Below are 14,149 nucleotides of genomic sequence, written 5' to 3'. Positions count from 1 at the left end.
TTATGGATCTTACTATCGACCTAGTGAAGGCACAAATGTAGACATGCAAAAGTACTCATTAGACTGTCAGACAAACTTGTAAATGTTTAATCTTAGGGATAGTCCGGATTACTCCGGTTAGTCCATGTACTTTGCCCCGAAAGCAGAATATAAATTTTGCTTTTGCAAAGTGTATATAAAATCTACGGCAATGTATGTATATTCAAATTATTTAAGATTAAATAGCAAATTAAAGATTACATTTCTTTGTTTCAGACAAGGGGAGGATAAAGGCAAAACCACACATGTCCCCCAAAAATGATTCCGGTAAGTTTATAATTAATAAAGTATCGTCAATAGTTTGCAAACAGCACATACTACATATGTACTTACATAGTTAGTTAACCCTTGACCAGGCTAAGGGATATATATTTCTTATTATTTTCGATGAGTAAGACTGACATTCGATTGTCATTTTTGTAATGTCAGCCTGGTAAAGGGTTAATACATTTTCGCTAAAATGCTTGTAGTCATTGTAGTGTTCCGCGTTCTCCTAGGTATCTAAATCTAATAATACTAGAAGACATGTGGCATACACATAGTTATGTTACTTTCGTGATTCCAAAACATATAACTCATCACTGTTATAAAATATATATTTTTTTTTACTTTTTTTACCCACGAAGTTTCTCTAATGGTCTAGTCTAGGCTAGGTAATACTGTCAAGGATTTTAATTTCAATTTTTAACTTTTTTTTATACACGAAGTTTCTCTAATGGTCTTGTCTAGGTATTATACTGTCAAGGATTTTAATTTCAGTACCATTTCGTACCTTACCACAGTGACAATAGCATGACTCTTATATTGATTTTCACTGTGACAATTAAGGTACAAAAGGGAAGGTACTGAAGTTAAATTCTTTGACTGTACTCAATCGTGTTGCGATGGTCTCAGAGTGAAATGCTCTGGCGCGCGACAAATATGGGGCCTAAACGTAAATGTTCCTATTGTTGCATCGATGAACGCAAAATCATTCAACTCCATTGAGCATTTGGCTTGATTACGTGAACCCTTCATGGTAATTGCTTCCGACATCTGCTTACTGCATGGGCTGGCCGTGTATTATCTTTCCATCGTTTGCGCATACAAGTCGAGTTTTTGGTGAAACCAGTGTAGTGTTGTGTCAACTCAAATCTGATAATTATTATACCTCATGTGAAGACAAGAAGGTTTAACTTTGCCAGTCGTATCCCAGGGGCCACGGAACGCACGCTGTATGGCTGTAAGGCAGTCGGTGGTCGACGGTCGGAGCGCGTTTGGTGGCCGAGGCATACGGCAGTGTGCGGAATCAGTGGCGTAGCTATTAGGCGTGGGCGAAGTTGGCCGTCGCCCATGGCCTCGCGCCCCAAAGGGGACCTCACGCGAGGCCCCTTCGGGCACAGTGAAAAAGAGGGCCTCACAGAATGCGACTTCGCCCACGGCTAGATTAGTTCACGCTACGCCACTGTGCGGGACACATGTATATAAAATCAATTATCACTGGGGCAGACAAGTTCTTGTCTTAAGCGGCGACCACGAATCGGAGGAAACAGCCGGAGATGACTCCAACAAGGTGGAGCAATAGTCTGACCAACATCGCAAAACATGACCACTCGTGGAGATCATTAACCCTACGTCCCGCAGTGAACGAACGTTTTTTGGCTGATATTGGTGATTCATGAACGCAATCATCACAATAGTACTCGTATTTGTTCTGTCGAGGGATCGACTCGCAGGCGATTGTCAAGTGACTGGAATGACTTATCGGGCAGCTGGTAAAATGTGTAATTTATATACCTTTTATGTTGCTGTTATATTAACTGGGTTATGTTGTTGCCGTAATAAAGGAAACCATTATCGATCGTCGGCAACGATCGGTTTATTCCCATCTGAATTTTGATTTCTGCAACAATAGTATTTGGGTCAAATAAAATTATTATACACATCATTATAATCAGCTGTGTTTATTTTAGGTGTGCAATAAAGAGTTATTGTATGTATTATGTTTCTTTCGGATTAATATAAACCTAAGATATTTTGTATATCCCGGAAATCATTTCTAGGGTGTGAAATGAGGGTTAGAGGACTGTATGAAAGTGAGGTCCAAGTGGATAAATTAGTAGCCCAGACTCCCATAGCTAGTAGCTAGTCAACAATCAGACAAACTTGGTTAAAAATTTACTTCAAGGGAAAAAGAATGTTCATACCCTAAGAAATTATTTAATACGTCAATCAATAGTCGCGCACTATAAAAAAAAAAAAATCAAAATTCTTTATTCGATAAAAACATGTACAAATGATCAAAGGGATGGAGCCTCCCTGTAAGCAAAATAAATGCTTGTGTTGGGAGACACCGCTCTTCCTTACATAGGTAACTAACTACAACTACATGGTAAACTATTCAACTAAACTTAACTAACTAAAGTAAGCGATAATACCTTTTCGGCATAAATAAATAAACAAAGTGCCTTACTCTACTAACAAAGAACCACCTTAGAGATATTCTGTCTGTATCTGTGTGTGTGTGTGTGTGTGTGTGTGTGTGTGTGTGTGTGTGTGTGTGTGTGTGTGTGTGTGTGTGTGTGTGTGTGTGTGTGTGTGTCTGATCACGCGTGTGTCTGAAGGATCACCGAATTACATTCTCTGTCTCATCGTATGTTTTTGTTTTTAGCCAGTTTATTATGAGCTTTTTACACTCATGATGTGGTTTTGAGTGAATATCTAGTAGTTTATTTATTTTATTATAGAGATGTGAGGCTTGTATCTGGTATTGTGAGCTAGCAAATTTGGTTCTAATAGTTTTAGGTAGCATGGCTATGTTCGGTATTAGTCTTCTTTTTTTTTTTATAGTTCGGGTTATATGGCAGAATCTTGTGCTTTTTTAAGGTTGTATGCAGAATATATAGTTTCCGGACCGACATAAGTCCACTGATTTGGTACAGTAAATCAGTAGGAAAAGTAATCTTTTTAAAATACATTACTTTAACTAATGCCCTTTGTGCTCGTTCTAAGTCTATAAAACGGCTTTTTGCTGCACCTCCCCAAACGGATATGCAGTACACTAAGACAGACCGTGCCAGAGATGTATATATTTCAGAGTATATTACGAGACTTTGTTTGTGTTGTTATTATCGTCCTTGGCACAATGTGTCTCAGTGTCCTAAATATCCAGAGCAGCTTTCGAATTCTACTGATGACCCGATCAATATGTGAGTACCAATTTAAATGCTCATCTAATTGAACTCCTAGGTACTTTATTTGGGAAGTTTTTTCAATAGATGGGCAAACACAATGAGTTATATCACAAGGTTGAGAATCGTGTATTTTTAAGTCCATATTACCAGTGGGTTGAGTACAACTCGTGATACTAAAACACATAAATTTAGTTTTACTGGTGTTAAGCGTCAGTAGGTTCATTTGTAACCATTTCGAGATATCAGCCATTCCAAGTTCGGTGCTGTTTCTGACATGCTCCCACGAACTACCTGTGAAGACAATCGCAGTATCATCAGCATAAGAGAACAGATTTGCATTAGGGATACTCATGTTACATAGGTCATTAATATAGACCAGGAATAACGTAGGACCCAAAACGCTTCCCTGCGGCACACCATAAGAGACTTCCTCTTCCTCACTGGTGTGTTGTGTGAGTTTTACCCGCTGCTTCCTTTCTGTTAGATAGTTTTTGAACAAAGAGAGTGGCGTTCCCCTAACACCGATTTTCTGAAGTTTGCATAAGAGAATAGGAATAGAGACAGTGTCGAAGGCTTTTTTCAGATCCAGAAAGACGGCTAAGGACTTATTTTGCCTATCCAAGTTTTCAACTACAAGAGATGTGAGGGCAGTTATTGCGTCTTCCGTGGACATACCGCGCCTGAAACCGAATTGAGCACCTGATAGTAGGTTATATTTATTTAAGAAGCCTAACAGTCGGGTATTAAGAAGCTTTTCCATAATCTTTGAAATTGCGGGTAGGACTGAAATCGGCCTATAATTACTGATGTCTTCTTTGTCCCCACTCTTATACACTGGGGTGATTAGGGACTGCTTAAGAGATTTTGGGAAAATACCTTGGCTGAAGCTAAGGTTTATCAAATGCGTTATGATAGGTATTACTTCCTTAGATATATATTTTAAAAAACCGTTAGATATGTTATCCCAGCCAGGGGCGCTGCTATTCTTAAGATTTGTCAGAGTATTAGAGACTTCGTCTAGCGTGGTGGGTAATAATACAAATGAGTTAGATTGTGTAGGGAGGCGATCGAGGTACAGCATCAGATCGTCTTGAGGGTTTGCGGCAATTTGTTGAGCTAGCTCTTTTCCGATATTAGCAAAGTATTTATTTATGTAGTTGGCTGATTCGGTAGGAGTGTTTTTAACATTTAACAGCTCTACATTAACTTTATTGCACTTGTTAGTATATGTTAGGTTTTTTATATTTTTCCAGAGCAGTTTATTATCATTGACAGATTTAATCAGGAGTTCTTTTTCATACTTTCTTTTTAGTGCAATGCTGGCTATTCATGAAGTAAAGCTTTTAACATTTGGAGATTGCAATTGCAATCATTGCGAAGTGCATGCTAACCTGCCAGTTGTCAAATAAATTCATCACAAGATAATGAGAACGCTTCTCTTTTGTTTCCGGAATCGGCGGAATCGTAAAACAAAAGGTTATTGGAGTACACCGCCACGCCATCTTTAACGTTAGTATGTAGATTATAATGTGGCAAACATTTTAGTCGTCCGCAATCGTATTCTACTATTTATTGACTTTAAGGGCTTGACATAAAACTTACGGCGTCAACGCTACAAATCATAGGGAGCTCTTAACATTATACGATATCTAGGTAGCCAAGCTTTTCTCAGTCATTTGCTTGTAAAAATAAATTGACATTGCTCTGCGGGATATGACTATTATTTTACAATACAATAGTAAAAAACAAAATAATAGAAATAGTAGAATACAATAGTAGTAATCGCTATGCATGTTCGCTTTTCGGATAGTATGTATTTAAGTTAAGTTTAGTATTTAGTGCACAGCATAATATGTATGTTTGCACTTCAAGGTGAGCGCGGTCTCGCCAACAAACTGCAATTGCAGTTTGGCGAGGAATATAATGTGCTATAAAATTGTTGTGTACTTTATGATAAATAAATAAATAAAAAATACATATTATAACGTTCGCCGTATGTTACGTTCCTTGATTGTGTGTTGGTGCAACCCGTCCTGAGTGAAGTGAGTCAAGTTATGTTAGACTAAATTGCAGGCATGCAGGGTCCCTTAAATGGTTTTAGTTGACAGATATTTACTAGCTACCAGTAGAACATCCCGGGTATTACAGAATTACTTAGTAGCAGGTGATAAAAGTGAGTATTAGGTACCTATCATCATCATCATCTCAGCCATAAGACGTCCACTGGACCTCCATTCGTACCGGTTGGAAGCCACCCGCATCCAGCGTCTTCCGGCGGCTTTAACAAGGTCGTCCGTCCATCTTGTGGGTGGACGTCCTACGCTGCGTTTGCTAGTCCGTGGTCTCCACTCGAGCACTTTTCGACCCCATCGGCCATCTTCTCTGCGCGCAACGTGGCCTGCCCATTGCCACTTCAGCTTGCTAATCCGGTGAGCTATGTCGGTGACTTTAGTTCGTCTACGGATCTCCTCATTTTTGATTCGATCGAGGTACCTATACTTACATATAGGTAATATTTGTCCACAACAATCATTAAGTCCGTTACCTGGAGAGTTTCGTAACATAATGATACGTATACTCGTATTCGTCTACACTCTACATGTTAGGATTATTTACCTATTCGTACCTATATTAATAATAGGATATAGATATTAGAATTTATGAAACATAGAATCCATGTTTCATAAATTCTAATTTCAAAGCTATTTTCCGAAGTAACTTATGCGAGGTGGCATAGGCGTACCCACGGTGGGGCAAGGTGGGGCGGTTGCCCCACCCTGGTCTCTGACCATTAGCTAAGAATTTCTGTTTCAACCGTACCCTGTTACAACGTACCCAGCCCCCCCTACTTCTGCCCCACCCCTTATAAAATACTGCGTACGCCCATGCGCGGTGGACAGGACAAATTGAAGCTTACTTATATTTTTATGCTTATAGTAACAAACCAACGGACCGACACAACATCTGAAAAGGTTATCTTCGTCCTGGAATTTAATGAGCATTTATGTATGTCTACATAATAACGTTGCTAACCTTTTGAGAAAGTCCATGTCATAGCGCACCATGGAAAATTAACATGGATTATATAATGACGCAACGTTCTTCGCAGTAATGTTGTGTTAATTATTGTCCACAATTCATTGTTACGTAGACATCATGCGAGTGTTTTTATTTATGATTTTATGAACAAAAAACGTCATAAATTAAAATTGTACGACTTATTTAATTATACAACCGGGTCTACCGCGATATAATTTCATTGTTTTTACCTTAAATTCCGACGTAAATTAAACATGTGTATAAAACGCGAGAGTTTCAAATGTTATATTGTACGACTTGTATTATATGGAACTTATTAAGTGCAAGTCAAACAATGCTGAGAAAGGCTGTGTACTAAATGCATAAAATTATAACACTATACATAACTATTTTACTAGCCTCAGTAACGGCTATTGAAAATAGCAAGATAAAGTCACAGTGCAAGTTAATCGCAATTTTGCCGTAAATTTTTTTATTATGAAAATATTGAAAATCTTACTAAAATTTATTGCAAATCCTAAATAGGGTTTCTGGTTTCTCGACCTTTTTAATTTCTCGAGGCACGGGAATTCTCGACCAAGATTTCTCGAGTTTCTCGAGTATCTCGAGAAATTTTGAATGTTTCAAAAAACACCATGTTATTTTCATTTATTTGCTTTATTACAAATCAGACTCATAGGAATCGTAGGTGAGGTCAATAATCAAACATAGGGTAAATTTTTAGTTACCATAAATTGTACTTAATAATCAAAAATTCAACAACAACCAAAAAAAACTATAGGTGCAGGCATGCGCGCCGGCGATGTGATATGGTATAATGTATTTATTTAGGTAGGTATTTAACAAAATGAAATCAAACCACAATACCTATGGTATTTTATTAGGCAGGAATATTCAAGTCAATAAATTTAACTAGATGTGACAAACTTACAGACATTTTACTACGAAATAGTCAACGTAACAATTAAGCTGCTAAAATTGTGATATTTTGCTAATAGGAATATATCGGGATGATTTGATTTATCAATAGTAATTTATTATATTTGTTATTACATGGCCCTATAATTCGTTTTTAGCATTAGAAAGAAGATAAGCGATTTAGACGAGTCTTTCTATCGAAAAACACTTGAAAATTAAATCACCGCAAATAAATTATGTAACAATTACAAATCATATACGATAGTTTACATTAAGTATTTTGCTTTCATAAGTAGTAGTTATTTTTTTATTTGGTTGGTTAAATAAATGTTTTAAGTGCCTGAAGATGTAAAAAAAAAAATATTATCATTTATTTCACTACCTAAAGAATAACACTTTAGACATCACGTTTTATACGCGTGTTTTCTTTTTACTTATCACATGAGATTTATTTCTCGAGTTCTCGAGGCATTGAGTGTTTTTTTCCCGTCTCGACTTAGGACAAATTTCTCGAGATTTCTCGCCTCGAGAATTCTCGAGCAGAAACCCTAATCCTAAATACGATCACGAATCCCATAAAATAATGCAATTCATAATGGAATTATATGATGTAACTCTAGTTAGATACATAAGTATTCTTGCCAGCCCTTATTTTCTATGAACTGCAACATTGATAACGGTGTTTGGTCATCTCTATAGCAGACTTGCTTTTAGTCTTCGATGCACTATGTTAGGGTTGACATGCGGCGGACAGTTGTCTGGAGATGACAGTGATTACGTTAGCATTTGCCCTTGATGTACGGCGCTAGAACGGACAGGATGTGTTTAGTATTCTTGGTAGACGTTCGTAGTCTCGTGAAGAGAATACACTAAATGTTGTGTTTATTAAGTCATTACTCATGTCTTGCAGTTTGAAATGGGCAATGCAATATAACTTAACCTACCCTGAATGGGTAGGGAAAGGGAGGTTTTATACTATCAGCTCGGCTCTGTGACCAGTAGGTAGACCTCGCAAACCCTTAAAAAAATTCTAAAAACTGTATCGATGAAAAGGCACTAAGGTCGGTTGAGTACTTAATGTGACCCATCGAGGAGAACAGAGAACGGAGAAGCTGAAATGCAGACACTTCTCGAACCTGCCGGCCTAGCCAAGGTTACAATCGCTATCGTTTCGACAACGAAACGCTTTGTGCCTCTCTATCACTCTTCCATATTAGTAGACAGATGCGTTTCGATCGCTACGAAGCGTAAGCGATTGGCATTTTGGTTATGCGGCCTGCTCGGAAAAAAATATGAGAATAACCTCTAGAGGAAAATAGCCGCAGTCGGACATACGGACATATGAAAGCATTTTTTCCCAAGTTGAAACGGAGACGCTTTGCTCATGCTTCGTGCTCGATCAATACAATAAAATCTGAGTTCCAATATGATACCTACACATGCAATCATGCATACCTATTTGCATAAAATAATTGGTCTTGCTTTGTTTACCGTCTAAAGCCAATGTCTGCTATTGAGATTCTAATACGCTGCGTAAAGCAATCATATAGTCTGGGACGTCAGCAACATATCTACATCAGCATCATCATCAGTCTTTATAGAATACAACACTGTCTCGAATGGTTTACTTTTAATAAATCATAGATATGATAAGATCTAGATGACAGCTAGCATAAAAAAAGACAGTTTTGCAGAGTTAATGCTAGTTTAGATTCTTATCGCTCAGCTAGGCACGCGACTAGTCATAACTGCCTTTGAAGTGCTACCGAATCCACATTACGCGACTGGTTAGTGGTTACTTGTATAATCTTGACCTTCTACCGTGGAATACATAATTCTCATAGATACGCCACTTTTAAAAACAATAAAAGCAAAATATCCTGATCGATTAATGAATCGATGTAGCACCAATCATAATCAACGGACTGATGAACTTCACTCGACAGAGTGCTATGACACTTCCCATGCTATAAAATATTGCATCGTTTTGACAGTGACAAATAGTTTGGCGTAACAGTGTTTCCGTTTGTTGGAAAGGAACCTCTTTGCCGTCCTTCTAGCTTCTTGGGAGGTCCGGAAGTGTTACGAAATCTTGTATGATGTATTAATCTGTACTTCTTCTAGTAGTATATTGCCATGGTATTCCCTTATCTTACGCCGGATCGCCATAGACTAGGATGCGTAAATCGAGGGACATCGCTCGTGAATATCCGCCTCCGTGCGCATTTTATGATACCCGCGGCCTATTAGCATTTGTGCGGGCCTGATGAGTGGAAAAACAGGATTAAAGCGATATCGTTATTCAACCTCCCTTTTAACTCTAAAAAATACAGTGGGTATCTGAAAATAACCTGAATTAAAGTGCTCTTAACACGTTGGATTTAGTGAATAGAATCAGGCGTTACTTTGCGGAAATCCATATTAATTAAAACCAAAATAACGGCAACGGGAACGGCGATTCCGTTGCCGGGCGTCGGACCGTCAACAACTTCTGAGGATGCCTCGTAGAGAGGCGAAACACGTGTCGAGTATTATTCTTTTCGTGGTGGTTTGCTATATTTATTTGTGTAAGTATTTATTTTTGCGGTGGGAGGGTGGGAACATTAATAATTGCATGTAAAAAATACGCAAGTAAGTATAACGGGTTAGCACTGATTGACTAGAACGTTATCTTTTACGCGGATTAGCAAAGTAATATTTTGGTTTTAATTACGTTGGATTTAAACACTGACAGAAAACTTTATTTTTAAGTAAATATGCGTATGTCTAGTAGGTTTATTTTAATCTCCGTCGCGCAGTTGATCCCTTGGCTGGCCATTATGCGAATTTATATTATTTTTTAAAAAGAAACAAAGGTTAAACCCGTTGAAAGGGCAACGGAAGCCGCGAGCCGCTATTCACGCGCGACTATTTTTAACCCCTTTTTTTCATATACCACCTTTGAGCACGTTTCCTTCGTCATTTAAAAGGGCTATTATTCAATTCTTAGTAATTAGGGCGATGGTAACGACCGCCATAATACCACGCGCCAAAGACAATAGAACATTTTGATAAGTCACACGAATAAAAAATACAATACAAATACAGACAATTAGGGGAATAATAGAAGCGGAATATATGGCGGGGTATATGCTGCAATCAATATCGGTGAAATTTTGTTGCGAGAAAACTCTCATCGGTTTCGCCTCTTTCTGCCAATTAGCGTATTCATATTTTTTTCATACTTCGAAAGCTGTGTGGAAAAAACAGGTCGGGTTAACAATGTTAACAAGAGCAAGTGCTTATGCCGATATTGGGAGAAAATGGCGCGGTAATTAAACTGCAATGTTGTGAAATACTTTCTGCCGTATTCGAACTTCAAGATATTCACAAGAAACGACACGTACTAGATCCATTCTAGATACGTTATAGTTTAGATATCAACTAGTTCTCTTTTGCAGCGCAATTCGGGCAACCATTGTCACTTTTACGTTAGATAGAGTAAGATATCTATTAGATGTGAATTGGATCTCTAAGTCATATCCTGTGGAAATCGTTCAAGAGTATCTCCAGAATGGAGCAAATGTCAAATTTGACAGGTTAGATCTTAAACATATCGTTATCGTATCTTGGTGATGTCTAAAAGATATCTAATAGATGTCTATTTCAAAATCTGAATCGGGCCCTTTCTCTGTGTATAGCCGTCATGGTAGTGTAGTTTATGATTAATCGTAAAACGCCCGCACGATTTTTCTCATGATATTTTACAATGTGTTCTTATTTCATAGTGGTCGAAGGCGCGTGTTTTCATTGTTATCAATAGATTTAGAAAATACCTTCATCAATCGGTTAGCAAATAATTCTGCCAGAACAAATTAATATAAATGTAAACGTTGTATTGACTTGTAAAAGAGCCCTAAGCCCTACTTGCAGACTAAATTTATAAATTTTGATTTTATTGAAACGAATCGAATCGATTGCTAACATACATTGCAGCTGTGGTACTGTGTACACACTCTTAAAGGCCTGTGCACACCGGGTGCGTGTGCGTGACGTGCACGTGTGCGTGCGGCGTTGTAGTATAGGTACAGATCCTTACGAGAGACGGCACACCGGTTGCGTGACGTGTGCGAGTGCAGCTCCAACATTTTAGCGCACGCGCATGTGCACGTCACGCACACGCAAGCCGGTGTGGCTCGGCCTTAAACTTCATGTTTTTGTACTGCATGCCTTGAAGCACCCATGGACCCGGCAATCAACCGGTACATACTCGGAAAGTCGACATGGGATTGGCGCTCATTACGTAAGAATCCCATAAATTATCACGTCACAGCGTCAACGGAATCTGCAACTATTATTAACTAGCGTTACTTGTTTGAGAACGCGTTTTTATCAATTTCCTCTGCTTTGTTTACTTTTTTTCACTTTATTGAAGTAGAAACGCTTAACTCTGACCTACTAAGTCCCGAGTTCCTTCTATAAGAACAAAATACCACCCAAAAAGCCAAATTCAAAACTGTAAAAGACTCTCAACTGTAAAAGAGTCTCAGAAGGATAACCTGAAATACACCTGAAATATTGAAACTTTTATACACGATTGTCCAAAAAAGTAGTGTACCGTAAAATGGGGCGAATAGGGATTACGAGGGCAGTTGCGTTGGGTTATGAATGGGGTGAAGAGGGATGACAGAGGGGTGAGTTGGTTTTTACAGGCTACTGTTACGTAAATTATATATTCTAATGACAAATCAAGCTATTATAAATGTTCATAATCCCAAAGTATCGACCCAACAATATTCAAAACTCACCTTAGTAGGTAATCTCTCCTCACCCCTACTACGGGGTGAGCTGGGATTTCCTGCTATTTCGTATGTATCTTTAAAGTTATGAAATGGAACTACACAAAATCATAAAAAAAAAACTAAAATTCAAACGACCGGAGCATTTATTACGTATAAAAATCAGTTTGCCACATGTAAAAATAAAGTTTTATCGAGGTTTGAATGTCAGTTTTGTCCCTACTCACCCCATTTTATGGTACCTAATGTTTTCAGGATTCACGTTTTTATGTATGTACTAACTTTAATTATCGTAAATTTTGTAATTGTTTAAGAAAGCTTCATGGAAACTTATTAAATAAACTTGCGCAGCAACAGATAAGTCAGTAAGTTAAGTACCTACTTGTAAGTTATAATCCAAAATCTTTGCGCTGAGCTCATCGAAGTTTTTTTTTTATAAAAATAGTATTTACTTTCTTTACGAACTCCAATTCCTTACTTTGTTCAAAATCTCTTTCTATGTACCCACTTATGCTAAAATTCAAACATTTCATTCCAATTTGGTACCTACTAAAGATAGAGTACTTCCCAATTTCGATCACTTTTATTTTCTTAAGCTCTCGAGGGCTTTTAAAAGCATTAACTAAATACACCGTCGTTCATGAATCATAATTTGGGAGAAAATTCGGCGAAAATTGTAGGTGTTCGGGATTACCGGTTCGTGCAATAACAATTTGGGATGTAAAATTCAAATTGCGGAAGATGTCGGCATCGATTCGTGAATCATTGAAAAGGGGATGTGTTACACTTTTTTGTGCGAGCTCGAGGAGTTTGAGCTTTAGATAAAACCAGTGTCACTTGACTTCTGAACTTATAACAACTATGCGTAATCGGGAAGCGCTCTTATACTGGTTAGCCTGAGCGTACAACACATCGGCGCTCGTTAAGCGACGTTAATAATGCCTGAGGTGTCTGGAGATTCACAACGCTTTGGATTTTAAAGAACCAGCGTAGATGTGATCTCCAATCACGAATATCTCCTACGGATCTTGAGTTCAACTTATATAAGTATGAATTGACAATCGATACATGTCTTGTAAAGGTAGCTATTATTGAAGCCCCTGAGGATTTATGAGGTCTGTGTCGTGCATTGTCGCTGATTGATCGTGAGTCCCAGTAGGATCGACTTGATGTACCTAAGTATTATAAAATATATAAATGTCTTTGAGGGTCGCAAACAATTTGATTGAAGTTTAATTCCTGTAAGTACATTGTTTTTGCGTATTTGATGCAAGAATGAATTCATTGCAAACTATTTTCAACTAATATGACTCGAAGGTCGAGAAGCCTTGCATCGCTCTCCTCTAATGTACTAGTTCAAGTTACTAGATTTACGGAGATATTTATTCTGTAGAAAATTCATTTTGTTTCAGTTCAGACAAAGTTTTTGGTAATAATCACTAAGGTATCGATTTTTATTTAGAAATTCGTTTCTCCTGCAGCCTAATGAATAAGACATACTCGTACGAAATGAAAATTTTTAAGGTGACAGTTTAGCCTCTAGCCGCCCATACGACAAACCTTGCCAAGCAAAATGAAATTTTGAGTTTGTCAACACAAAGTCCAAATTAGAATGGATCAGGAGACCTTTTTATAGGTCTCTGGGCTATAAGAGTTCATAATTCTAAACGGTCAGCTTAAAATATATCAACTACACAGATAGTTCGTATTGTATCTGTCTTATATTACCCATAAAAAAGTCGTGATGGGAATTAGGATTATAAGTATCAAAGTACAAAGCACATCGGTTATTTTTTTTGTATATCTGACCTATGTTTTTACCTCTAGAGCTAGAGGTTGAAAATCCTAATTACGACTGCCGTATTGCCAAAGAAAACAATAAAATGTTTCGATGCAATCTCCAACCGAAACTGCAATCCGCAGTTTTGTTGTGTCGCAGTAACGAGTTGGCATTTTTCTTTGTTTGTTTTTTGAAACTAGATTCTCTATTCAGCAACCTTTTGAGGAATAATAACGATAACAAAGTCAATCTAATGGTCAATCTTCAATTGTTAAAATTGAAGAAAGGAAACGTTTTCCTCATTTAAAATTAAAAGATTTCTTTAATGAGTTGGATAAACGTAGGTATTTTCCTTACCTCAGTAGGTAACTAAGTTTAACTGGGGAAAAAGTATTTTAACCGAGACAACAAAATAAAAAAAA

The 14,149-nt window shown here is 37.6% G+C and overlaps 1 protein-coding gene across 1 annotated transcript in view; it reads left to right on the top strand.

Annotated features, from left to right (window-relative positions):
- LOC134671299 (apoptosis-stimulating of p53 protein 2-like) overlaps nt 1-14,149 on the top strand; it is a 408,163-nt gene that overhangs the window by 54,778 nt on the left and 339,236 nt on the right. The window contains exon 2 of the mRNA XM_063529120.1: nt 256-306. Within this exon, the coding sequence (XP_063385190.1) occupies nt 298-306 (9 nt within the window). The 5' untranslated portion in view covers nt 256-297. The remainder of the gene's footprint in view (nt 1-255; nt 307-14,149) is intronic.

The sequence above is a fragment of the Cydia fagiglandana genome, chromosome 15, assembly GCF_963556715.1.
Source record: "Cydia fagiglandana chromosome 15, ilCydFagi1.1, whole genome shotgun sequence".
NCBI lineage: Eukaryota > Metazoa > Arthropoda > Insecta > Lepidoptera > Tortricidae > Cydia > Cydia fagiglandana.
The sequence above is the reverse complement of the archived record's forward strand: the minus strand, read 5'-3'. Positions and strand labels throughout refer to the sequence as shown.